General features: G+C 47.9%; 1 protein-coding gene across 2 annotated transcripts in view; it reads left to right on the top strand.

The window, feature by feature from the left end:
* col22a1 (collagen, type XXII, alpha 1) overlaps nt 1-14,447 on the top strand; it is a 481,125-nt gene extending 466,678 nt beyond the window's left edge. For both annotated transcript variants that reach the window (XM_072468265.1, XM_072468266.1), the window contains 4 exons: nt 846-912; nt 3,820-4,002; nt 4,760-4,837; nt 10,993-14,447. In XM_072468265.1, the coding sequence (XP_072324366.1) occupies nt 846-912; nt 3,820-4,002; nt 4,760-4,837; nt 10,993-11,180 (516 nt within the window). In that variant the 3' untranslated portion in view covers nt 11,181-14,447. The remainder of the gene's footprint in view (nt 1-845; nt 913-3,819; nt 4,003-4,759; nt 4,838-10,992) is intronic.
* Nucleotides 14,448-26,553: the final 12,106 nt, after the last annotated feature.

The following is a 26,553-nucleotide window of genomic DNA, read 5'->3' as shown; positions in this document are numbered from 1 at the left end:
CTTTCTTAAACCTCCAGAAGGTTACATTCCATGTCAAATAAATGACACATTTCCTTTCGATAACAAACAGTCATGAATAAAGTCATGTTCTCTTATCAGCATATTTTAACCCAAGCCCCACACTAAAGTTTATAAGATTGTAATGCGAGAGAATAGAGGTTTCCTACTGGTACGGATCAATTAAAGCAATGCATGGTTTGTTTAAGCACAAGATGTCATCCCAGCTTCAATGCTGTTAACTGTTCTGTCAAGACAGAAAAACCCTTGATATCAGACTTCATGACACCATTCGCATTATAAATTCAGTAAGCATAGCATCTCACAGAAAACTGCTTTTTGTCCCCCAATTACCTTGACTGATAATTGCCTTACAAATTTCATCTGACTATTTTAAAAGTGGCAAACTTAAAAGTTCATGAACACTCAGTTCAACATCCCTCGAAATATTATGCAATTATCAAAATCTTACAAAGTATTCAGTTATGTGCTCAGCAAGCTCAGCAAGCTCAGATGAAAATCAAAATCTTTCCACACCAGGAATTCCTTCAGAGAATGGAGTTTCAAAATTTTAACCCAAACTCAAAGGTGGAATCAACCATCACAGTCATATTGATTATAAATCCTTCTTTGTCCAATTATAAGCTTGTTAATTCTATAAAATCAGAAATAATATTTTGAAATCATAACCCTGACCAGAAGAATATAGTGGGAATTTGCATTTATATTTTCAATCCATTTAAAATTGCGATGTACTGTCAGGAGGCAATGTTCCCTATCAGGAGCGGCGTTTGGTAAAATTACCCCTCATACATTGACTCATGCGCACTTGGTGTTACTTTCCCTAGGGTGAGCCACCATCCTCTGAGCAACTGAGAAGACTTATACGTGAAGAGCTGTCGAAGCAACTTGATGGTAAGTTGCACTTAACATTTCTATATTTCCTCTACTGCACTTATGTAAGAACACAGTCTTGGGGCCAAGGTTTCAGCCTATCCTTTAGAAATGTTTCTTTCTCTGATTACTTTAAATGCAATGCATTTGGACAATTCCAAATGGGTAGAAAATAATGACTCCCATCAAAGATGTGCAGGTTAAGTGGGGTTATGGGGATGGGACAGAGGAGTAAAAACAACAGGGTTGTGGTGATGGGAGACTTCAACTTCCCCAATATTGACTGGGACTCACTTAGTGCCAGGGGCTTAGACGGGGCGGAGTTTGTAAGGAGCATCCAGGAGGGCTTCTTAAAACAATATGTAAACAGTCCAACTAGGGAAGGGGCGGTACTGGACCTGGTATTGGGGAATGAGCCCGGCCAGGTGGTAGATGTTTCAGTAGGGGAGCATTTCGGTAACAGTGACCACAATTCAGTAAGTTTTAAAGTACTGGTGGACAAGGATAAGAGTGGTCCGAGGATGAATGTGCTAAATTGGGGGAAGGCTAATTATAACAATATTAGGCGGGAACTGAAGAACATAGATTGGGGGCGGATGTTTGAGGGCAAATCAACATCTGACATGTGGGAGGCTTTCAAGTGTCAGTTGAAAGGAATACAGGACCGGCATGTTCCTGTGAGGAAGAAAGATAAATACGGCAATTTTCGTGAACCTTGGATGACGAGTGATATTGTAGGCCTCGTCAAAAAGAAAAAGGAGGCATTTGTCAGGGCTAAAAGGCTGGGAACAGACGAAGCCTGTGTGGCATATAAGGAAAGTAGGAAGGAACTTAAGCAAGGAGTCAGGAGGGCTAGAAGGGGTCACGAAAAGTCATTAGCAAATAGGGTTAAGGAAAATCCCAAGGCTTTTTACACGTACATAAAAAGCAAGAGGGTAGCCAGGGAAAGGGTTGGCCCACTGAAGGATAGGCAAGGGAATCTATGTGTGGAGCTAGAGGAAATGGGCGAGGTACTATATGAATACTTTGCATCAGTATTCACCAAAGAGAAGGAATTGGTAGATGTTGAGTCTGGAGAAGGGTGTGTAGATAGCCTGGGTCACATTGTGATCCAAAAAGACGAGGTGTTGGGTGTCTTAAAAAATATTAAGGTAGATAAGTCCCCAGGGCCTGATGGGATCTACCCCAGAATACTGAAGGAGGCTGGAGAGGAAATTGCTGAGGCCTTGACAGAAATCTTTGGATCCTCGTGTCTTCAGGGGATGTCCCGGAGGACTGGAGAATAGCCAATGTTGTTCCTCTGTTTAAGAAGGGTAGCAAGGATAATCCCGGGAACTACAGGCCGGTGAGCCTTACTTTAGTGGTAGGGAAATTACTGGAGAGAATTCTTCGAGACAGGATCTACTCCCATTTGGAAGCAAATGGACGTATTAGTGAGAGGCAGCACGGTTTTGTGAAGGGGAGGTTGTGTCTCACTAACTTGATAGAGTTTTTCGAGGAGGTCACTAAGATGATTGATGCAGGTAGGGCAGTGGATGTTGTCTATATGGACTTCAGTAAGGCCTTTGACAAGGTCCCTCATGGTAGACTAGTACAAAAGGTGAAGTCACATGGGATCAGGGGTGAACTGGCAAGGTGGATACAGAACTGGCTAGGCCATAGAAGGCAGAGGGTAGCAATGGAGGGATGCTTTTCTAATTGGAGGGCTGTGACCAGTGGTGTTCCACAGGGATCAGTGCTGGGACCTTTGCTCTTTGTAGTATATATAAATGATTTGGAGGAAAATGTAACTGGTCTGATTAGTAAGTTTGCAGACGACACAAAGGTTGGTGGAATTGCGGATAGCGATGAGGACTGTCTGAGGATACAGCAGGATTTAGATTGTCTGGAGACTTGGGCGGAGAGATGGCAGATGGAGTTTAATCCGGACAAATGTGAGGTAATGCATTTTGGAAGGTCTAATGCAGGTAGGGAATATACAGTGAATGGTAGAACCCTCAAGAGTATTGAAAGTCAAAGAGATCTAGGAATACAGGTCCACAGGTCATTGAAAGGGGCAACACAGGTGGAGAAGGTAGTCAAGAAGGCATACGGCATGCTGGCCTTCATTGGCCGGGGCATTGAGTATAAGAATTGGCAAGTCATGTTGCAGCTGTATAGAACCTTAGTTAGGCCACACTTGGAGTATAGTGTTCAATTCTGGTCGCCACACTACCAGAAGGATGTGGAGGCTTTAGAGAGGGTGCAGAAGAGATTTACCAGAATGTTGCCTGGTATGGAGGGCATAAGCTATGAGGAGCGGTTGAATAAACTCGGTTTGTTCTCACTGGAACGAAGGAGGTTGAGGGGCGACCTGATAGAGGTATACAAAATTATGAGGGGCACAGACAGAGTGGATAGTCAGAGGCTTTTCCCCAGGATAGAGGGGTCAATTACTAGGGGGCATAGGTTTAAGGTGAGAGGGGCAAGGTTTAGAGTAGATGTACGAGGCAAGTTTTTTACGCAGAGGGTCGTGGGTACCTGGAACTCGCTACCGGAGGAGGTAGTGGAAGCAGGGACGATAGGGACATTTAAGGGGCATCTTGACAAATATATGAATAGGATGGGAATAGAAGGATACGGACCCAGGAAGTGTAGAAGATTGTAGTTTAGTCGGGCAGTATGGTCGGCACGGGCTTGGAGGGCCGAAGGGCCTGTTCCTGTGCTGTACATTTCTTTGTTCTTTGTTCTTTGTTTGAGTGGGCTTAGTTAGGGTGCTCTTTCAGAGAAAGGGTCAATGCAGATTCAATGGGCTGAATGGCCTATTTCTATGCTCTAGGGATTCTCTGGATTCCAATTTAATCCAACCCAGTGGTAACCCCCAGGATATTATGACTGGACTTTTTTTGACAATGAGTAAAATAAGGGCTTTGTAATATTTATTTTCAGTGCGGCTGTCCTACCTCATGTCTCAGTTTCAACCAACATCTGTGAAAGCACCACCTGGGAAGCCAGGGCCTCCTGGCACACCAGGGATGGATGGTTTCCCTGGGAGGCCTGGTGTCCCGGGAGAACCTGGACCACCTGGACAACATGGCTCCGAAGGATCTGGTGGACCAATGGGTCCAAAAGGTATGAATTTTCTTATTTTTAAACTCTGTTCTTAAGTATATTAATATAAAAATCATCTGGTGGTTTCAAATTTGGCGCACAAGTTCTGATTCATTTATTCACTTATTTTAATATTGGTCAGATTTCAATAGACAACCTAGTAATCCTAACATAATAATACATATTAATTATTTCAAATATCAAGGTAGAACAGTGGTTACACCATAGAATGGTAAAATGTAAGACATCATAATCCACACGCACATTTCAAATGATTTTGGTGGATTATGTTATCCTGTTATTTTAGCAGATTGCTAGTAAAACCTTACTGTTTGTGTACTGGTTGCGATTTGTACTAGTTGCCATATTACTTCATATGTGATAAATGAAAGATTGCAACATTATTGAAGGTTGTTGCAAAACTTCATGTCAAATTCACCACCAGTCACTTACAGAGGATACTTCACTGTCACCAATTTAAATGATCAGTTATGTCTCCTCAACAGAGATAACTTCATACAAAAGTGAATACAATGTTAATATTGATAATGTGCATGTAATTCCTTGAAACATCAAGATCCGACAAAAGTTCTCGTCACACATACGCACGCATACCACCCACACCCTTCTGAGTGTGCGATAATTTTCGCCCTAACTCTGGGACCAAATGTAATATTTTTGTTAACGAGTCTTTATATTGAGCAGGGCACCAAAAGCTGATTTAAACTAAAGTGCACATATTCCTGGTCTGTTACAAGTGGTGCTCTTTTATGTGCAGGTGACAGAGGCACTAAGGGTGAAAAAGGAGAAACTGGTGTTGGACAGAGGGGTGATCCTGGTTCACCAGGCCTTCCTGGTAAGATCTTTTATTTTATTCTATATCGTTAAACATTGCTATAAATTAGAAAGTACACGTTTTTGAATCTTGGCTGAGATGTAAAGAATGATATATCAAAATAATAACTTCCTTGTTCTGGTTTTTCAGTTATTGTTTGTTGTAGAACTTACATGAATCAAGAACGGGACTCTTTTTTCTCCTACCAATTTCCCAATGGTGTTCTGTAGTCAGACTACTTATGGGTGCAAATGTCCCAAGAATATCTCCCTCACTCTGTTTTATATTTTCTGTCTCCAAGTCTTCAATGATGTTGACACATATCCACCAGTGTCAGAACTAAGATCAGTAGGGAATTGTGGTATCATCGCTGAACTGATTGTACTCATGAAATCATACTCACACTGTAAGCCAGGTTGCCTTACAAGGGGGAAACTCTATATGGTGCACTGCCAGTATACTTCCCTACATTGCAGCATTCAGCAATCCGAGATTCGAAACCAGCAATAGTCACTTGTACTGCTACCGTCAGATGGATTTACACAGAACTTTACTGGCCAAATTGCTCCTGGCACTGGTAAAAAGGAATTGTAGAGGGATATCTATATTGGTATTAAACCTGATTACTGCTTCGGAAGATTGGTTGACACTGTTAATAAGGAAGAAAGGGGTAAAAGCCATCCGATTTCCCGCAAATGAAAGAACGTAAGTAAATTTTGATGTTGAGGTTAGGTGTTTTGAAATAGTTTAGGTGTGCTAGACCCTTTTACCTGCGCTTTCCACAACTCATTATCTTCTGCTAAAGTTACAATGAACATGAAAATGAACCCACTTGGAAATTCACCCCAGGGACCAGTCTTGTGACTCTTCTCTATTATGCCTCCAGTGATTAAGTATTTCCTTTCCTTCTCGGTGATCAGAAATTGGCACAGTATTTACAGTGTGGTTTGAACAGCAATTCCTTTGACTTGAATTCCATTGTGTTGGCTACATAATTAGTCACTCTTTTGTATGTGCTGATTGCTGTTCCACATTGGTTGGACGTATTGGGCTGGACGTTTGTCAAAGAGATGGGTATCAGGAGTCAGGAAATTTCCAACACACAAATCCATCTCTGTTGAGGAGGCTCCCACCAACCCTATTTTCATGTTGAGGAGGCAGAACAGGGTGGAGTGTGGCCCACTGCCTTCGAATACAGGACCAAGGTGGCAATGGAGACAGACAGCTGACAAGGCCAGCAGGTTAGAACGTCCACCTCTTTATGCTCATTTATGCCCCCCATATCTTCCATACCTCATATCTCCCTCGTTTCTCAAGCGATGGCTAGGCCCCCTCTATCTCCTATGCCCTCATATCTGCCCATTGCATTATTCTCATGCCCTTTTCACGCTCCACTATACAAAGAACCATTGAACCAGCGTTAAGGCTGGAAAGCCTTTTAAATGATTCTGAAAGGTTTGAAAAGATGCTTTGAAAAAAACTGTTCAGCTTACAAACTGGCACAATTCCCAATCAACCACAGCCATTCTCAGTGGGCGGCATTTACAGGTTGTTCACGTCAGTGTCAAATTCCAGTCCCATGCTGGCCACACTCTGACAAGGGGTACAATCAACCGGATTTCCCGTTGACAACAGCAGGACCGGTAGATCCTGCTGGCAGGCTGCCTTGCCTGCCGGAAAACAAACAACGGGCTGGTGGGAAAATCCCGTGCAGTATATTTTATTTCTCTATTTATTTAACCTTTATTTATCTGGGTAAGTCAATTGAGAACTAATTCTCATTTACAATAAAGACCCGGCCAAGAAGCTTATGCAGCAGCAACAGAAATAACGCAGCAATACAATTAATTTAAACAATAAAGGACAAATTAGTGGTGAAAGAGAAGTACATGTCTCAGTCAACAGTCTTAACCCTTTGGTGAAAGACATCTATGGTGATAAAATTAGTCAGCTACAGCTTTATTCGAACCTCAATCCAATCACCAGCAGCCGCAAACTGCAATGGATTATGACCAACGACGGAGCTCCCGCTGGAGTGACCAATTTGATCACATCACATGACCTCACGTCATGAAAAGAGACACTAAAATGTGACAAACTTTTCAAATAGGCAAGTGTTTTACCTAGAAAGGCTCAATAAACTACAGAAGCTAGTGGAGTTGGCACCTTGGGAGTGGTTTAACGGGCAAAAAAGAGTCCCATTTTGGGTGCGTTTAGCGAAGTGCAGAGAACGCGACCCCACTATCTAAGAAGACTCTCTTTCTTGGCCTCAGCACGGAAGGTCCCACACATACCTTCATTTCCTGCACTGATGAGATCATTCACAGGAACAGATCGGGTGCCATTTTAAAAAGCTGCCCCAATCCCCTGACCCACCCTCGGACTCCCACTGTGGCCGCCGGACCCCCCAATGCCCCAGTTAGAGGATCAACGAGCCATCTGCCCCACCCCACCTCAAGGTCAGAGCACTCCGGGACCCTATACCTGGCAGTGCCACCCTGCCACATCCAACTTGGCGCTGCTCCTGTCAGGGTGCCAGGGTGCCACCATGCCCAGAGCCTGACCACCCGGTGGTGTCCAATGGCCTGGGAGATCCCTCCCCCAGGTGCCGTTACGCCTAGTCCACATTTGTCTTGACCGGTGCTAAACGGCACCATGGCGAGGTCTCCCAGGCACGGGTGTTCAGTGAGGGCGAGATCCAGATCGTGACGTCCCGAGATCTTGTTAGATCTCACAAGGCGCTTTGCAAATCTCATGAGAGGCTTCTCGCAAAATTTAACGGCTTCGCCGCATCCCAAGTTGGGCGCAACGAGGCAGTTCGATCAGCAATCTTGTGTGCATTGAGGGCCACTTATTCAGCGAGTACAGGTCACAGGATGGATATGAAAAGGGGAATCAGTCACAAATCTAATTGCAGAACAAAAGCAGATATCTAACTTGCCAAGAAAGGCTTTGAAGGGCATTCTATAAATGAGGTCACCGTAAACAACAGTGAGCAGCATATGAACAATGATGTGTCTGATAGAATGAGTAAAGCAGAACATATTGCAATACAGAAAACCAAGTCTACACTTAAACTGAGCTTATAAAATGTCAATGTGGAAATTAAAAGTCAAAGCGTCGTCCAACCAGATTACAAAATATTTGTAAGTGGAAACCTGCTCAATTTCAGAGTTAAAAAGCGCTAAAATGTTGTGATGACAGGCAGAGTAAGATTTTTTCCTGTTAAACAGCATAAACTTGGTTTCAGTCAAGGTCAACAAGATGAAGACAAAAAATGCCTGTTATACATTGGTAAAAATGAGTCCCAAATTGTTCAAAACAAAAGGAATGGAGGGACCTACAGAATATAAGATTGTGGTAGTTGCATATAGATGAATAAAAGAGCTCTCTTGCTTGAACAATCTTGAGCGTGATTAAACTAAATGGTAACAAGTCCCATAGCGAGCACGTTTAGCCACGTGTTTCCTGGCGCTCGCAACAGCAGGAAATATAACGCTATCGAACGGCACTCAGGTTAGATAGGGGTCTCAGTAGAGAACGCATGGCTGAGGCCACACATAGCACCATTGTCTGCACAGGGAGCTCTGCTCGCCAAATTCCTCAGTGTAACGAGAGATCAGGCACCATTTAAAAATGGCATCCAGATTGTTGGAGCCCCCGACACAACTCCCGACCTCCCCCAAGACCCAACGCACTATGGGGGGGTCCCCAGCACCCCCCCAGCACCTGTACAGGGCACCCCAGCCCGATCACCACTGCGCAAAAAAATGCCAGCTTGATTCCACCAACCTGGTACCCTGGCAGTGCCACCTTGCCAGTGTCAGGAATGCACCCAGGTGGCACTGCCAGGATGACCAGGTTACAACAGCAATGCTAAATAACCACCCTGCCCTCAGGCACCTGGGGACTCCGATCCATTGGGAGACCTCAACAAGAGCCAGTCCATCTGGTCCCAGTTTGAGGAGACCAGTACTTAATTCCACTCGCCCAAGGTCTCCGAGGCAAAGGGGGTGGACCCCAACAGCTTGAGTGTCTTGGAAACTGCATATTAGAGTGTCTTGCTCTAATATGCAGATTTGCCAAAATGTGGTCCCGCGCAAAATGGGTGGGATTTACATCACATCTTGTGAGATCGTGTTAGATCTCGCGAGCTGTTGCAAACCAGGTAGTTCCCGCAGCAGGGTCCCCTACCTTCTATCGGCACGTTGCGCCACGTCGCTCTGCTTTTTGGACGCAACATGGTCATTCGATCGCGCCCATTGTTTACGTAAATAGACAAAAGAACAGGGCCTAAAATAGAACCCTGTGGACACCCTTTTTAAATGTAACACTAGAGATGCTTTTTCAATAAGCTTTTATCCACTTCAGGGGCGAAATTCTCCCGAAACGGCGCAATGTCCGCCGACTGGCGCCCAAAACGGTGCCAATCAGACGGGCATCGCGCCGCCCCAAAGGTGCAGAATGCTCCGCATCTTTGGGGGCCGAGACCCAACATTGAGGAGCTAGGCCGGCGCCGGAGGAATTTCCGCCCCGCCAGCTGGCGGAAACGGTCTTTGTTGCCCCGCCAGCTGCCGCGGAAATGACAACTCCGGGCGGCGCATGCGCGGGAGCGTCTGCGGCCACTGACAGTTTCCCACGCATGCGCAGTGGAGGGAGTCTCTTCCAGGAGGAAGGGAAAGAGTGCCCCCACGGCTCAGGCCTGCCTGCGGATCGGTGGGCCCCGATCGCGGGTCAGACCACCGTGGGGGCACCCCCCCCGGGGCCAGATCGCCCCGCGCCCCCCCCCCCAGGACCCCGGAACCCACCCACGCCGCCTTGTCCCGCCGTTCAAAAGGTGGTTTAATCCACGCCGGCGGGACAGGCAATTTATCGGCGGGTCTTCGGCCCATCCGGGCCGGAGAATCCAGCGGGGGGGCCCGCCAACCAGCGCGGCCCGATTCCCGCCCCCGCCGAATATCCGGTGCCGGAGACTTCGGCAACCGGCGGGGGCGGGATTCACGCCAGCCCCCGGCGATTCTCCGACCCGGCGGGGGGTCGGAGAATGACGCCCCAGGTGTCTTAACCTTGAGTGAATGAACACACTGGTATTGAATAACCCTTAAAAGGATTAGATTATTACAAGGTAATGGCAATATCAATCAAACAAAGCTTGCAGTCTGCTTCAAACTGTGTAAACATTATATATTGAGCTAAATAGTTCTTGGAGCTCAGCCAAGCAATCATCATGAAGCCATCTGACAACTGTATCAACAAATGCGGACATCTATTTCTCCATTTGGCCTCATTGAACTTTTAAACCTATGTCATTGATGCAAATTAAGAATACGTAGAGGTCTCAAAATTGAACCCCATTCAGAACAATCCCTAACAAGCATTTACATTTCAGTCACATAGATAATCTAGAAGAGATTGGGAATAATAGTAGTTTCACCATTCTCAATGACAAGAAAATGTGGAGATGTACAAAAAATATTAGGACCAATTGCCATAACAGTCAATATACCCATAAACCTAGTTTGTACAGCTAATTCTATTGGCAGAACTTTACAATCCCTCACCAGCAGATTTGAATGGGGGGTTTATAAAATGCTCTTTGAGCCCTTCCAACCACCTTCCCATCTGCCCCAGATGTGTCTCCCAATTACTGGCCACTTGAGTGCCTCATGTCAGTCCTGCCACTATTATAGCTGTGGTGGGGGGAGACCCAGGCCAAATGGGTGGCCTAAGGTTTTTATGTTGGTATTGGGTGAGGGAGGAGGGGCAACCTCCTTAGGGGTTGCCCTATGCCCAATGGAAAAACCTTCCCTTTCTGAAGTCATGCCCTGCTTTAACTCACGCAGCACTTCTCCAGCCCCCAGCCTCTCAAAGGGACTCTCCCAACCCCCTCAAACCCACTCGCTGGGACCACCAGTCAGACCCTACCAATAACCCAGACATACCTTCAGTCTGGCCTTCATTAGCTGCTCTTCCTCAAGACTGGCTGTAGTCCCAGCAATGGCCGCCACTCAAACTTTTTCACTCAGTGGCAACTGGGCTACCAACTGACATGAGCCATGGGTTGACAAGAAATCCAAACTTGGTGTAACTTGGAGTAAAGGCTTGAAGAACTAAATGGTTTCTTCTCATTGTAGACTTTTGCTCATAGTGTCATAACTTGTACCATCTATTTCTAGGTACCCCTGGTACACCTGGCTACGGGAAAGATGGAATTCCTGGCACCCCAGGGCCAGCAGGAGAGTCTGGCCTACCTGGTGGGATAGGCCCTCAGGGACCCCCTGGGCAGAATGGAATGTGTGATCTGGCTCAGTGTGCTTACTACGCAAGCCTTGCCAGCCGGCCGTCCAACCAAAAAGGACCTTGAACCAAAATAAGGAAAATCTGAAGAGTTGCAGGATTCAAGAGGCTGTTCAACAAACACACAACAGGAATATCACCATCAGCACCCTGTACAGCGATCGCTCCTAGCACTCTTGCTGCCACCCAGATGTGTTTCGATGTGAAGTTCCTGCCTTTTCTCCTTGGACAACAGGAGAAATATACTGTATCCCAGCCATTAAGCACTCACACACAGCCCCTTCCTACAAATCAATACCAGCTCCCAATTGTGACTAAACTGTGTGATTTTTAAAGCTCTCTAACTGTACATATTCTCAAAATCTGCAGCTCGTTCCCTGCATTATTGTATCTCATCTTTAGTACAATCCACTGCGGCATATTTTAAATGTAATTTTCATACACTAGATAATTCAGTTATTCTGAGATTTCAGTGTTGTGAATATATATATATAAAGTAAAATTAATAACAAAAACTGCTGATTTCTCCATGCTTAATTTAAAAGTAAATACCTCTCCACTGGCCTTGCAGGGCAGTTTATTTTCATTTTGCACAAATGACGTACTTGAGTTTTCAATCATATATTTCGTTGAGAAAATGGTAATGCCTGACCTTGCTGGTGGATTTAATTCTTGTGCCTTAGTTTCCTCTCCACTGCCCTGTTTTTTTTTTAAATTCAATTTTAATTTATTGTACTCATCAAGGTGAGAGATTTTAGGACTGCTAATAGAGCACTTTCCATTACATGAGCCCAGTTTCTGCATCAAGCACTCTCTGGTCACGTATAGATCTGCCTAACATGAAGTAATGCGCAACCTCTGCCTAGTTTGCCTAGCTCCCACTTCAGAAAAGTACTCCCTATTGTATGATGTAGCATTTTCTAACAGAAATCAGGCACTAAAGAATAGCAAAATAAAGTTAACAGCATTTTTATTATAAACATGTATGTAGATATACTATGTACATAAAAACCATGCTTACACGTGTATATCTATCACAGCATTGCTCACAGTGAATCGGATCAGTGTGACAAGAGTGGTGCTTACATGAAAGGGTTAATTTTAGCCGAAATGAACGACCATTAAAATTGGACTGGGTGTAAAGTGGGTAGCAGTCAACTTGATTGCACTGGATTCATGTCAGCTGGGCAGGCTAGCGTTACCAGTAAAATGTGCGATTGTGTACAGCACTTTTAATATTAAACTATAGATATCTAAATACATATGTATATATTTTTCCAATTAAGGGGCAATTTAGCGTGGCCAATCCACCTACCCTGCGCATCTTTCGGTTGTGGGGGTGAGACTCACGCAGCCATGGGAGAAGGTGCAAACTCCATACAGCCAGTGACCCGGGGCCAGAATCCATACAGCCAGTGATCCGGGGCCAGAATCCATACGGCCAGTGACCCGGGGCCAGAATCCATACGGCCAGTGACCCGGGGCCAGAATCCATACGGCCAGTGACCCGGGGCCAGAATCCATACGGCCAGTGACCCGGGGCCAGAATCAAACCCTGGTCCTCGGCGCCGTGAGGCAGTACTGCTAACCACTACGCCACCGTGCGACCGTGATATCTAAATATTTTATAAAGCGTAACCAAAATTAAGGAGACCAGAATTTCTCTCACGATTCGATGTGATTGAAACCCCTCGCCAGAATTCACAAAACTTGGAATTTGCAGACTGATAACTGACCTTGTATACATTTTTCCTTGGGGGGAGCTGTGACCACATGCTGATGATTTAATGAAACACAAGCCTGTGTGGATGCTTACCTAGTGGGATGCAATGCAAAGTGAATGCAGATCTTTATTATTTATCAATTTTAAAAAAGAAGGGTGCTTCAATGAACATATATGGATTAAATAACTTTCCAGTCAAATGTATAAATTGTTGATGTAGCAGTAAATAGAATTTTATTAACAAAAACACACTCAAAGCTGATATATTTTGTGTAAGTACTAATAGCTGAATATTTTATTAATCCTGAGTGGAAACTCTTATGTACTGGGTAAATGCACATTTTTGGGATGCAAATATCACATTCAGAAGTGTTTAAGTGCACTGTGAGCCTGAGTGGTGAGTCAAATTCCCCAGAATTGGGTAAAGATCACTGTCGTGCATCATCCTATTCTCATGCATCAACAGATATAGTTGGCCATGTCTTGCCATTATGCCTGGCCCTAGGGAACGTCGCAAAGATGCAATACAAGCAACATTTCTTGGAGTAGTTTTAATAGATCATATTGATACTGCAATATGCACATCCCTTTGGAAATGCATTATCACCATCTATTCGATATTTAATTTGTTCCCCATTATTATTCAGGTTCCCATGGCCCTGTTTCCTTTTGAATGAATTAAATCTTTCAGCAAGATTTCCCAGACCTCAAACCTGCTTCATAGATTATCATAGAATTTACAGTGCAGAAGGAGGTCATTCGGCCCATTGAGTCTGCACGGCTCTTGGAAAGAGCACCCTACCCAATGTCAACACCTCACCCTATCCCTATAACCCAGTAACCCCACCCAACACTAAGGGCAATTTTGGACACTAAGGGCAATTTAGCATGGCCAATCCACCTAACCTTCTTCCTTCTTCCTCTTGTCACTTCCTAGAATCTATGGGCTCTTGAAACCCAAGCTCGGCACCAACTAAATACCACTGCGTTCTTTGCCTCATCTTGAACTGTTTTCATCAATATATCTTAAATAGCTTAGTCAGGAGAAATAGGTGTCAGAGATAATCTGGCACCGACTGACACAGTGACAAAATGGCATCTTTCCATATCCCTTTAATCCTCATCGTAGCACTCGGGTTGGTGGTTGATGAAGGAAGGAGGATTGGAATTTAAGCACTTGAGTAGCTTTGCACTTCCTCGGCACTGTGTTGCTTCTTTCTGTTCTACCTTTATCTTTTTTTTCTTATTTTGTTGTGATTGACCCAGCCTGCCAAAATTGCCATTGAAACAACATCAACATAAGAGTTTTCACCACGGGTATAGCGACTGACTATGGTATGGTTGTTAAATCATTTTGAAAAATGAGATTTATCTTTTATTACTGTTTTTGGGGGCGGGGGGGGCGGGGGGAATTTGCAACAATGTTAAAAGATGACCACCTTCAAAGGAAGACCAGGTCAATGTTAGGCTTCCTTTTGCTTATCACAGAATGGAATTTTACTTCTTCCGCAGATGTATCTCATGGTGCTATTCCTTGAACATTTTTGACACCTGTGTAGAATTATTGTTTATGTACATGGTTGTGTATAAAATATAATGGATGAGTGAAAATTGCGCTATTGCAGCATTATTGATTCATGTGTCACCTTTTAAAAACTGTTTAACTCTCGGGGAGCGGGGGAGGCAGTGGAATGGGCTAATAGTAAATCTCCACCAAGCAGGAATGGAGCCGGAAATTGCAGCACAGCACAAACCACAGAATTCCCAACGATATCCGGGCTGTTACCATTTTGAGGGGGGTCCTTGAAATGCAACAATCAGGCTGAAGCTTCATCGATCCATTGAATTGGGGTTCTATAATATCTGCAATTTGTAGTACCAAAGGACAGAGTGCTGCGCCATGTTCCTGGCCCTGAACTGCCTTACCAGTGATCCTTAAAAGAAACTGCAGTTGGTCGCTCAAGAAAAGGTCTATAAATGACTATTGTGTGATCAGGAGGAGTACTGATGCTCCCCCAGGTCCCATTCATTCAAATGCTCCCTTGTGCTGCCCAACCTTCAATGGTCTTCTCTCAGGATCGTACCCATTGGTTTGACATACCTGCGTTCCACAGAGAAGGCACTGGATTTACAAGCCCCTCTGATCAATCAACCACTCAAAATGCCCGAACAGCTCACCAATGGAATGTTAATGAGGCCCAACCTTAAAAATAGCTTGGATCTCGCACCAGTGAAAACAGGACTGAAGCCAAAAGTCAGCCCTTTGACAGTCTTGTGTGCATGTGTAATATATTTGGATGCTTTTTGCTCTGATTTTGAGCCATCACTATGGCAATGTGTGAAATGTAACTTAAAGCCCAGCTTTCTGTGAGCTCGATCAAAATTTATGGAATTTTCCTCCTGGTGTTTCATGCTGGTGTTGCAGCAATTGTAAGAGGGAGGAGGCAATGATTTCTAGGCCAAAATGGTTTAAAAGGCCTGTCAATGAATTTGAAATGAAATTGTTCTCCTTGAATCCAATGAAAAGGTTATAAGAGGGCTTAAAGGATTATTGAACATGACAAATCAGAGGGGACAAAGCTGTATTCTTAAAAAGGCAAAGATGATTTTGATCACGAGGTACAGCTGAAGATACTTAGGTTCAGATGGATCACACTATTTGCATGAAATTGATCACTGGAACTTATTATATGCCTGTAGGTCAAAAGCTTCATGATAAGACAGTCTGGGTATACAGTGGAGGGATAATCGAATTAGGTAATGACTGTAATGTGGAATTGTAAGGTGATGATCTCAGCAAAAAGCAATGAAAACTGCTATCAGCCAAGTGAACAGCGAAAAAGAGCATGGGCGGGATTCTCCGACCCCCCCGCCGGGTCGGAGAATCGCTGGGGGGGGGGGGGGCGGCGTGAAGCCCACCCCGCCGCTCCGACGGCGGCTGCCGAATTCTCTAGCGCCGGTTTTCGGGCGGGGGCAGGGATCACGTCGCGCTGGTCGGCGGCCGTTAGCAACGGCCCCCCCAGCAATTTTACGGGTCCTGATGGGCCAAGCGGCCGCCCGTTCCTGGCCAGTCCCGCCGGTGTGAAATGGACATGGTCCATCCCGACGGGACTTGGCTTGTCGGCTGTCTAGCGGGGTCCTCAGGGGGGCGGGGTGGAGGGGGGGATCCGACCCCGGGGGGGAGGCCCCACGGTGGCCTGGGCTGAAATCGGGGCCCACCGATCTGCGGGCGGGCCTGTGCCGTGGGGGCACTCTTTCCCTACGCGCCGGCCTCTGTAAAGCTCCGCGATGGCCGGGGTGGAGAAGAAACCCCCTGCGCATGCACCAACACACGCCGGCCCGCGGCGGCCCTTCATCGCCAGTTGGCGCAACGCCAACCCCTCCAGCGTCAGCCTAGTCCCGGAAGTGCGGAGGATTCCGTAACTTCCGGGCGGCCCGACTCCGGAGTGGTTCACGCCGCTCTTGGCGCTGGTACGGGCCGCCCAGCCAATTACAGGATAATCCCGGCCCAGAAGCCCATAGGACAGAATTAGACCACTTAACCCATCGAGTCTGCTCCGCCATTCAATCATAATGGATAATTGTTTGGAATGAGGTTCATAAGGGCCAAGAATGACAAAAAGGAAGTATAACCAAATATTTCTGTCGCCAAAAGACCGATAGATGGGAAATCTTTGACAAGAGTAGAAAGGAATGTTTCTTATTTCTCTACTGAGCAACGATGATAGTTTTCAAGAGGTCTGCCATAAACCGGTTGGAAATCTGTTGAGCTTCCAACTTTTGTGAAAATCTGGAAGGCATTTTAACTTTGAAAGCATGCTAAGAAACAGCCATTTTGTAATATCGTCCCGAGCAACACAGTTGCCATTTCCACTGGTTGACTGTCGGCGGAAAACGTTTAAACCAAATGCCTTTATTCAAAAGTGACACTCAAGGGTCAACAAACTAATGTTGGGAATGATTTTTCAATCATATCGTAGTATTACGGAAAGGAGGGGGATTAACTTAAACAGTCCTGGGGCTTGATTCTCTGTTTTTGGGACGATGTCTCCATGCCGATGTGAAAACTGTGATCTTTTACGCCAGGAAACTTGCCGTCAAAAGGCCACAGAATCACAGCCTTGCAGGGAGCTAGAAGGCAGCAGTCGTGGAGCTCGCAGCTCCAGCTGCCGATACGGGCCCCCGGGTTGGAGACCGCGCATGCGCACAGCGGCGTGCTCCAGCAGCCGCGCCGTGTTCCATGGCGGGCTCAGCCCGACCCGGATCGCCCGCCGACAGTGCCCCCAATCCCAAATTAGGTTCCCCTGTCCTCTGATCGGCCCGCCCCCGACTGTGGCAGCCGCTGACTGAGTCTGCAACCACCTCGCGAGTTTCCCGAACGGCAGGGCGGGGATGGAGGATAGCGGGACGGGCCTCAGGCACGGCATATTCCCCGAGTGTGGCACTTTTCAGGGGGGGGAGAATTGTGGAACCGGCGCCGATCCCAATTTCGTGCGAGAAAACAGAGTCTCCACCCCGTCGCCGAACGAGATTTTGCCTTCGGGGTGCGGAGAATCCAGCCCCTGATTTCTCCTCTCACAACCCATCCATAAACCAAAAGGTGTTTTTGATCTGCCCAAGTATAAATGTTAGCCTATTTGCCCCAACCCTTCAGTTTGTACTTATCTGATCCTCTTTTAATAACCTCACGGCAAATCCAAGATAAGGTCAAATAAAAGGGTTGGTTGATTTTAGACACACACCCAAACACGGGAAGGGGTTTCGCAATGTCCGCGCTTTCTGCACTCAAACAATAAAGGAGGGATAAGGGAAAGAAAGATGACACAGGGCAAGACAACAATAACATGAAGAGCAATGGACATGAGTCCCGAATCAAAATGTATTCCTTCGGAGGATAGCAGGCAGAAGCTCATGCATGGTGACCCATCTTCCCTGAAGTGACAGCTGATGCACGATCAATAACTCCCAAAGTGAGATTGTAGGTTAATTGAAGGCTTTATTGAACAAGATGTTTTCCCCAGCAGCACAGGTACAGAATGCAGCAGGTAGAGAAACACAGACTCTTATACTCCGCCTTACTGGGCGGAACCAGCAGGCAGGCTTCACCAATGATCTTACAGTATCAGGTACCTCCAACCTAGGTACCGTAATGCCCCTAATACCGAATACCAATTCACCCCCTGTTAAAAAAGAGTCCGGCAGGGGTGGTGGTCTCGCGTTATACAGTGGTGGAGATTATGGTGGTACAGTGTTTCACCTTTTTACATGTCACACAAATTATTTAAAGGTATTAATTTGCAGGTACATTTCATAATGAAGCTATTAGTCAATCGGGGGCCCTGGTCGTCCTCTGTGATCGTCGCAGTCTCAGCGGTGATGCAGGCGCCGGCTCAGGCATTCGTAACTCTGGGAGCATGGCGTCTTCAGCTTCATCACCCCTGGATGGGACCAGTGGAAGGACCGATCCCCCAGGGAAGTGGGTAGCCGTGGGGTGCGCCGGTGGGAGGGTGGGTGGGGTTGGTGAGGGGGGTGTGGGTGGGGATCCAGCTGGCGCCAGCTCCCAGAGGGAGACCGTATCCTGCTGGCTGTTGGGGTACGCACGGCGTACTGAGGGTTAGCATGAAGGAGGTGTACCCTCTCGACCAACGGATTTGACTTGTGCACCCGCACGTGTTTGCGGAGCAGAATGGGTCCTGGAGTTGCCAGCCAGGTTGGGAGCGAGGTCACGGAGGAGGACTTCCTAGGGAGGACAAGGAGACGTTCGTGAGATGTTTCGTTGGTCGGGGTACACAGTAGTGATCGAATGGAGTGGAGTGCATCGGGGAGGACCTCCTGCCAGCGGGAGACTGGGAGATTCCTTGACTATAGGGCCAGTCGGATGGTCTTCCAGACCGTTCCGTTCTTCCTCTCCACGTGCCCGTTTCCCCGGGGGTTGTAACTAGTCGTACTACTTGAGGCAATGCCTTGCTGAGCAGGAATTGACGCAGTTCGGCGCTCATGAAGGAGGACCCCCTATCGCTGTGGACGTAGGCGGGGAAACCAAACAGGGTAAAGATGCTGTGGAGGACTTTAATGACGGTGGCAGCGGTCATGTCGGGACAGGGGATGGCGAACGGAAACCGTGAGTACTCGTCAATCACGTTCAGGAAGTGCGTGTTGCGGTCAGTGGAGGGGAGGGGCCCTTTGAAGTCCATGCTGAGGCATTCAAAGGGGCGGGAAGCCTTCACTAGGTGCACTTTCTCTGGCCGGTAGAACTGTGGCTTGCACTCCGCGCAGATTTGGCAGTTCCTAGTGACGGTCCTGACCTTCTCGATGGAATAGGGCAGGTTGCAGATTTTGATAAAATGGAAGAAACGAGTAACCCATGGGTGGCAAAGGTCATCGTGAAGGGTCCGGAGTCGGTCCACTTGTGCGTTGGCACATGTGCCGAGGGATAGGGCATCAGGAGGCTTGTTTAGCTTCCCGGGACGATACAAGATCTCGTAGTTGTAGATGGAGAGCTCGATCCTCCACCGTAAGATCTTATCGTTCTTTATCTTTCCCCGCTGTGCATTATCAAACATGAAAGCTACCGACCGTTGGTCAGCGAGGAGCGTGAATCTCCTGCCTGCCAGGTAATGCATCCAATGCCGCACAGCTTCTACTATGGCTTGGGCCTCCTTTTCAATGGAGGAATGGCGGATTTCAGAGGCATGGAGGGTGCGTAAGAAAAAGGCTACAGGCCTGCCCGCTTGGTTGAGGGTGGCCGCCAGAGCTACGCCGGATGCGTCGCTCTCGACTTGGAAGGGAAGGGACTCATTGATTGTGTGCATCGTGGCCTTTGTGATGTCTGCCTTGATGCGACTGAAGGCCTGGCGGGCCTCTGCCGACAGGGGGGAAAACCGTGGATTGGATTAGTGGGCGGGCCTTGTCTGCATAATTGGGGACCCACTGGGCGTAATATGAAAAAAAACCCAGGCAATGTTTCAGGGCCTTGTAGCACTGTGGGAGGGGAAACTCCATGAGAGGCGCATGCATTCGGGGTCGGTCCAATCTCAGGAGTGTGGCAGCGCAGAGGTGAGGGAGGACGTAGAGTCGGAAATTGTTAAACTCTCTTCCCTGGACTGTGATGTTAGCTATGCAGTACCCCTTGATCTCTACAGAGTGAGACCCGGAGGACAGGGCGATTTTCTGGTTAACTGGGTGTATAGAGAGGGAGCAGCACCTTACCGTGTTGGGGTGTAGAAAGCTCTCTGTGCTCCCGGAGTCGATCAGGCAGGATGTCTTGTGTCCGTTGATGAGTACAGTCGTCGTAGCAGTCGAAAGAGTTCGGGGCCGAGACTGGTCCAGAGTCACCGAGGCGAGGCGTGGCAGAAGCTGATGGATTTCCTCGGACGGTGTGCGGTCATCCGAATCGGAGTCTTGACACTCCAGCCAAGCCCATGGGTCACACATGGCCGGGGGCGGGCAAGATGACGGCACCCACGAATCGTAAGTTGTCTCTGGGGAACAAGATGGCGGCGCCCGTGGCTCGCGTGATCGAAGATGGCGCGCTCACGGTCTGCACGTGGCCTGCGATGAGGGTAATGGCGATGGCCCCGGTTCGCCCCCGGAGACTGCGGCGACCGCCCGGGCCTCACATACCGCCACAAAATGCCCCTTTTTTCCACAGCCCTTGCAAGTTGCGGAGCGGGCTGGGCAGCGATGCCGGGGGTGCTTGGCTTGTCCGCAAAAATAACATCGGGGCCCCCCGGGGTTGCCTGGCAGCCGCACGGTACAAGCTTGTGGGGGGGTTGTGGGTGCGTCGGAATCGGCTGCGGGTGGGGTCCACGCTGCCCATGGGGCTGCCGCGCGGTCGGGTCGTAAGCTCGGGCGTTGCAGGAGGCTACGTCTGAGGCGCTTGCGAGGGCCCATACCTCCTTGAGACCTAGCCTCTCCTTTTCCAGCAGCCGCTGGCGGATCTGCGAGGACAACATACCTGCAATGAAGGCGTCCCGGATTAAAAGTTAGGTGTGGTCGTTGGCTGAAACTTGCGGACAGTCACAGTTCCTACCTAGTACCAGCAGTGCGTGGTAGAATTTGTCTAACGATTCCCCTGGAATTTGTCGTCTGGTAGCTAGAAGATGTTGGGTGTAAACCTGATTTACTGGGCGAATGTAGTGTCCTTTCAACAGGGTCATCGCGGCCTCGAAACCGTCCGCGTCCTCGATGAGCGTGTAGATTTCTGGGCTCACCCTTGAGTGGAGAACGTGCAGTTTCTGGTCCTCCATGGGTGTAGTTCTGGCCGTCCTGATGTATTCGTTGAAACACGCCAGCCAGTGTTTAAAGGTCGCCACTGAGTTTGCCGTGTGGGGGCTAAGTTGCAGATACACCGCTTGATGCGGAGCTCCATTCTTCAAATCTAGTTCAATAAATTGATGCATGATAAATAACTCCCGAAGCGAGATTGTAGATCAATTGAAGGCTTTATTGAACTAGATGTTTTCCCCAGCAGCACAGGTACAGAATGCAGCAGCTAGAGAAACACAGACTCTTATACTCCACCTTACTGGGCGGAACCAGTAGGCAGGCTTCACCAATGATCTTACAGTATCAGGTACCTCCAACCTAGGTACCGTAATGCCCCTAATACCGACTATCACAACAGCTTCCACAATTGAAGATAGCAGAGATTAATTAGTTTGATAGGCAGTGATGCAGGAGTTCCAACATTCCAGCAGATGCGGGAGAAGCCAAAAACGAGAACTACGCCGGGCGCCAAACTGTTTACGATGCAACCGGCCCACTCCCGTAGGCGAAAACGGGATTCCGCCACAGCGTGACGAGAAACCAATTGTCACCACTTAAGCCCTGTTTCCATACAATTAACGGGAGCCACCCCATATCCAACGGCCTCCCGCTATTCAGCAGCCTCATTGCACTCCCGCTCGAACGAAACAAGGCTAGAGAATCGCACCCATAATACCTCATTAGAATATAGGCACCTTTTGAAGTGAAACAAAAACTCAAGTTCCCCCTTTCTTCGCGCACAAATACAGAAATATAAACTAAACTTAAATCAATTTGTAACACCCACAATACGAATACAATTTATTTATTTTGGGGTCCGTGACACTTTGTCAAAAGCCCAGGAGAAGAAAAGAGGAGGTGTGTCACATAATCTCGCCCCTAGCTGCGAGAACCTGTAATATTGCCGTGTGGAATTGAATCCATTTTACTACCCAATAGGCAACAGCAGAAAGAACTCTGTCCAGGTAAATTGCCTGGCCCTCATCTAGCATGTGGTCTGCTGGAATGTTGGAACTCCTGTTTAGGTGCCTATCAAACAAATTAATCTCTGATGTCTTCAATTGTGGAAGCTGTCACTTGACTTGCTTAGACAATATTGATTCCCCGAAGCTGCGTTGGAAGCAGATCCAATAGAAACGTTCACAAAGGAATTGGAAAAATAATCAATTATTAAAACATTTCATAGCTTTTAGAAAAGAGCTGGGGAGTGGGACCAGTTGGATGGCTCAACCAAAAAGCCAACAAAAGTATGACAGGCCAAATGCTTTCCTTCTGTGCTGTATCATTGTACATTTGTGTGAATATTTCCCAATGCTTGTAGATTTGTCCATTAACATTTCAGTCCAATTGACTCCAGTTTTCTCCATTCTTTGAAGTTTCCCTTATTTATATGTAAACTTTGGGCCCCTTTCTCTCTCTCACCCCTTATATCTCAGTCACTATTTGCAAGATGTTCCTTTACAATTTGATTGTTAATTGATTCTGGTTTGTTACTCGCCATTAAATCGGAAGTCATACCACAGGGAAGTTGTCCAAAATACATACTCGTGCCCTGAATGCATTATAAGACAGTAAAGTGTGTGGAGCAGGTACACTCCTTTAAAGTAAACCAGAACAGAAGGACAAGAGACACTTTTTCAAAGTGAATCATAGAATCTACAGTGCAGAAGGAGGCCATTCGGCCCATTGAGTCTGCCCCAGCCCTGGGAAAGAGCACCCTACTTAACCAGATGCCTCCACCCTGTCCTCGTAACTCAGTAACTCTACCTAACCTTTTGGACAATAACGGGCAATTTATCATGGTCAATCCACCTAACCTGCCATTCTTTGAACTGTGGGAGGAAACCGGAGCATCCGGAGGAAACCCACGCAGAAATAGAGAGAATGTGCAGACTCCGCACAAACAGTTACCTGAGGCTGGAATTGAAACCGGGACCCTGGAGCTGTGAGGCAGCAAATGCTAACCACTGTGGCGAGAGTCAAATTTTAGGATATCTAGAAGTAATTTGAGCAGGTTTTGCCCTTGTGCAGCAGCCGAAAGCGCATGACAGTGCTGTTGGAAGACTTGAGTCATTTTGAGGGTCAGTTCTTATTAACATGTGGGGCAGCAGGCGAAAACAAACAACTTGGAGCAAAACACTGTCTGCAGGCTGCTGGCGTTTCAGATGGCCCACCAGCTTCTGCACCTTGAGGAAGAGGCTCGAGCAAGGGCGGTCCAGTGTTAGTCAGAGGCTGCCAAATTGTTTTTGAGAGGCCCTGGTGTGCCCTCCTGCTCCTCTAAGCAATGTAAAAAAGCTTGTATTCTTACTGCAAAGTGTAAAGCCTCCATGCAACAAATTCCTAAAATTGGATTCAGAGTTCTACATACATAAGATCTCGCTTCTGTATCATATAAGAGATCACCAAGCGATTCATTGAAAGGCACCCAGTCATATGACCTGCAAAACAGAGCATTGGTCCCATCATCAATGGCAATGGGATAAGCCAAGCTCTTTCAATTGACACCCCATTTCTGACGAGCGAGTAGACTCAAAGCCTCCCTTCCGCTTGTTCCAAGTCCAGTCGGGGGAATGGCTACCAGGAATACAGTATCACGTTTCACGGAGGGAGCCCTCACCAAACTTCTGGGCTGTTTGGAGCAGGAGCGTGACATCCTGTACATGTGATCGGCGACAGTCCAGCAAACCCTGCCCGGGAGGCTGTGGCCACGACAGTGAGTGCCAGCTAACTCCATAAGAAGATGGGGAAACTGCGAGAAGAAGATGAATGACCATCTTCGTGCAGCCAGGGTAAGTCTGCATTCTTGTCTCCCGCTGCACCACTTCACACACCCATCACACCTCCACGGTGATCTCTGCCCCAGTCATCTCATGGGTTTGCAACACTTGTCATGGTTACCTCCCCAGTGGATTATCTGCTCCTCACATCCCTGCTCCTACTCATCTTCCACGGAGGCCAGACGTCATCACCATCTGATCTCCTGTCTACACTCTCTCCACCTGTCTCATTGCAGGACAAAGCCAAGCACAACTGGCGCGAACGGGTATAGCCTGCTGGTCTCATGCCCAAGCTAAGAACCCTCAAGCCATTTGATGACAGAGCCCTTGAGCTGGCCGGCAAGGAGCAAGAGGGCGAGACGGATGCAAGAGACAAAAGTGGGAAAGATACAGCCATGGCGCAAGCCTCACGTGTGTTAATAGCAATAATAATCTTTATTAGTGTCACAAGTAGGCTTACATTAACACTGCAATGAAGTTACTGTGAAAAGTCCCTAGTTGACACATTCCGGCGCCTGTTCGGGAGAATTCCGAATGTCCAATTCACCTAAGCAGGTCTTTCGGGAATTGAGAGCAAACTGGAGCACCCGGAGGAAACCCATGCAGACACAGGGAGAACGTGCAGACTCCACACAGTTAGTCACCCAAGTCGGGAATCGAACCTGGGTCACTTCCGCTGTGAAGTAACAGTGCTAACCACTGTGCTACCAGCCTGCCATCCTGCCATCTCTGGCAGTTGACCAGCCCGGACCATTCTTGCGCTCTCTAGAGATCACAGGCATAAACTTTTCCAAGGAGACATCTTGGAGACAAGCATCAAGGGGGCATCGTAGCTGTCACCCCCACCCTCCACAGCGGAGATACTCACACCTCGGTGGGATTAAGTAGTAGACAGGCTTCTGGGTCACTCAGTGGTGCGGAGGATGCGGAGGAAAGAACATCCCAGGGATCCAGCACCTGAGGGATGCCAGAGAGATTCTGGCCTATGACGTACTACTGGGTCTGGCCATCCTAGAGCTAGCTGCTGGAGATGGAAAGGCAGAGTTGCGAACATCAGGAAGGGATGACAGATTTCCTCCTCTGACTGCAAGGCCGACTGGAGGAATCCTATTGCCTTCTGCCCAAGGAGATGGTGCCATCACTCCTGCACAACGAGGCCAACACTATGAGTGTGTGTCCACGGTGGAGATCTTGGTGCAGGATGTACATTCCATGGCGAATGATGTCCGCACCATAGACCTCCATTGCTGAGGGCATGAGCTCCAAGGAGCAGGGCTTCAACTGCATGGTGCAGGTACTAGTGGAAATCCACGATTGTCAGCGCCAGAGACGACAGATCTTCTGGATCTCACTCCGGCTGCCCCTCTATCCTATGCAGTAGCCCAGAGGCCTCCGGACACCCAAAGGGAAGAAGATCGGCAGGAGTTCAGCCTGGGACCTTTCATCAGGAGACCCTGGGCGTGACCAGCCCACCTGACACCCCCTTTACTGCGAGCAACGAAAACACCTCCAGCTCCACATATCGAGGATGGCAGCACTGCAACACCCGTGCAGACCAAAAATAGGCCTGGGCCCTCAAGATCCAGGTCTCCCAGGAAACGCCTGCCATGGTCATCTCAGTTAAGAGGGCATGGACGTCATCAGGCTGCCTCTACCCCAGCTGTGGATCCTGGGGATACACCCAGACGTAGCAGGAAGGTGAGGAAGAGAAAGAAACGATAGGCACCGAGAGGTCAGGGGTGTATCTAGACATCAGTAGAGATAAGTCACCATTGTAATATCACACTTGCATTAAAAATCACTTTGTTCACCCATTCAGATCCTCCATGCTGTCATGTCATGCTTCCATGCTCCACAAGCCTCCACATAAACACTCAACGCTTCATCCCTGTGGAGTGTGAGAGTGGCTGCACAATGTCTCCCCAACCTCCCACACTGACAATGCAGTAAAGACGTGCCGCTGCTGGCACTGGACCCTTAGCTCCCCCCCCCCCCCCCCCACTCCCTCCGCAACCCCGCAACCCCCCCACAACCCCTCAACCCCATCCATGGAAAGTCAAAGTCAAACCCCACTTGCCCCAACATCAACGCTCAGGCCTCTCAGGTCTCTCAGTATTCTCTAGGTGATGACGATGCCAAAGGCTGAAAACATGTTGCGGGTCTGTCCACCTCCTATGTCGTTGGACTTCAAAGGAGGGAGGAGCAGCTGAGATGTGTCATTCAATTTCTCTGTAGCAAGATAAACCCTTTCAATGGCAGGCTGCATTCAACTCTGTCAGGCTGGTATCAGACGTTCTGTAAATGACAAGTGGAGCATTGCTCTGTCCTCACACCAGTCATCATCATTCTCCTGCAGTGCACCCTGCCTATGAATTTAGCCACCATCCCAATGACCTTCACAGTAGTGAGCAGATGTCAGACTCCATGGTGGGACAGGTCTACACCCTCTAGTCCTGGTAATCAGCAAACTGAGAGGCTATGAGGGCATCACAAGTTCTGTGCCCCAAGGCGGATCTGACCATCTCCTGACGTCCTCCTTCCTTCTGTTCCATGGGCTGCCCCTTGCTGTCTCCCCAACATCCTTCTCATCGGAGGAGATGTGGCACTCCTCCATCTACTCCTGGTCCAGCTGCTCACCCTGTTGCAGTGGCAGGTTATGCAGAGCACAGAAG

The sequence above is a fragment of the Scyliorhinus torazame genome, chromosome 11 (assembly GCF_047496885.1).
Source record: "Scyliorhinus torazame isolate Kashiwa2021f chromosome 11, sScyTor2.1, whole genome shotgun sequence".
NCBI classification, from domain to species: domain Eukaryota; kingdom Metazoa; phylum Chordata; class Chondrichthyes; order Carcharhiniformes; family Scyliorhinidae; genus Scyliorhinus; species Scyliorhinus torazame.
This window is presented reverse-complemented; position numbering and strand designations above follow the sequence as displayed.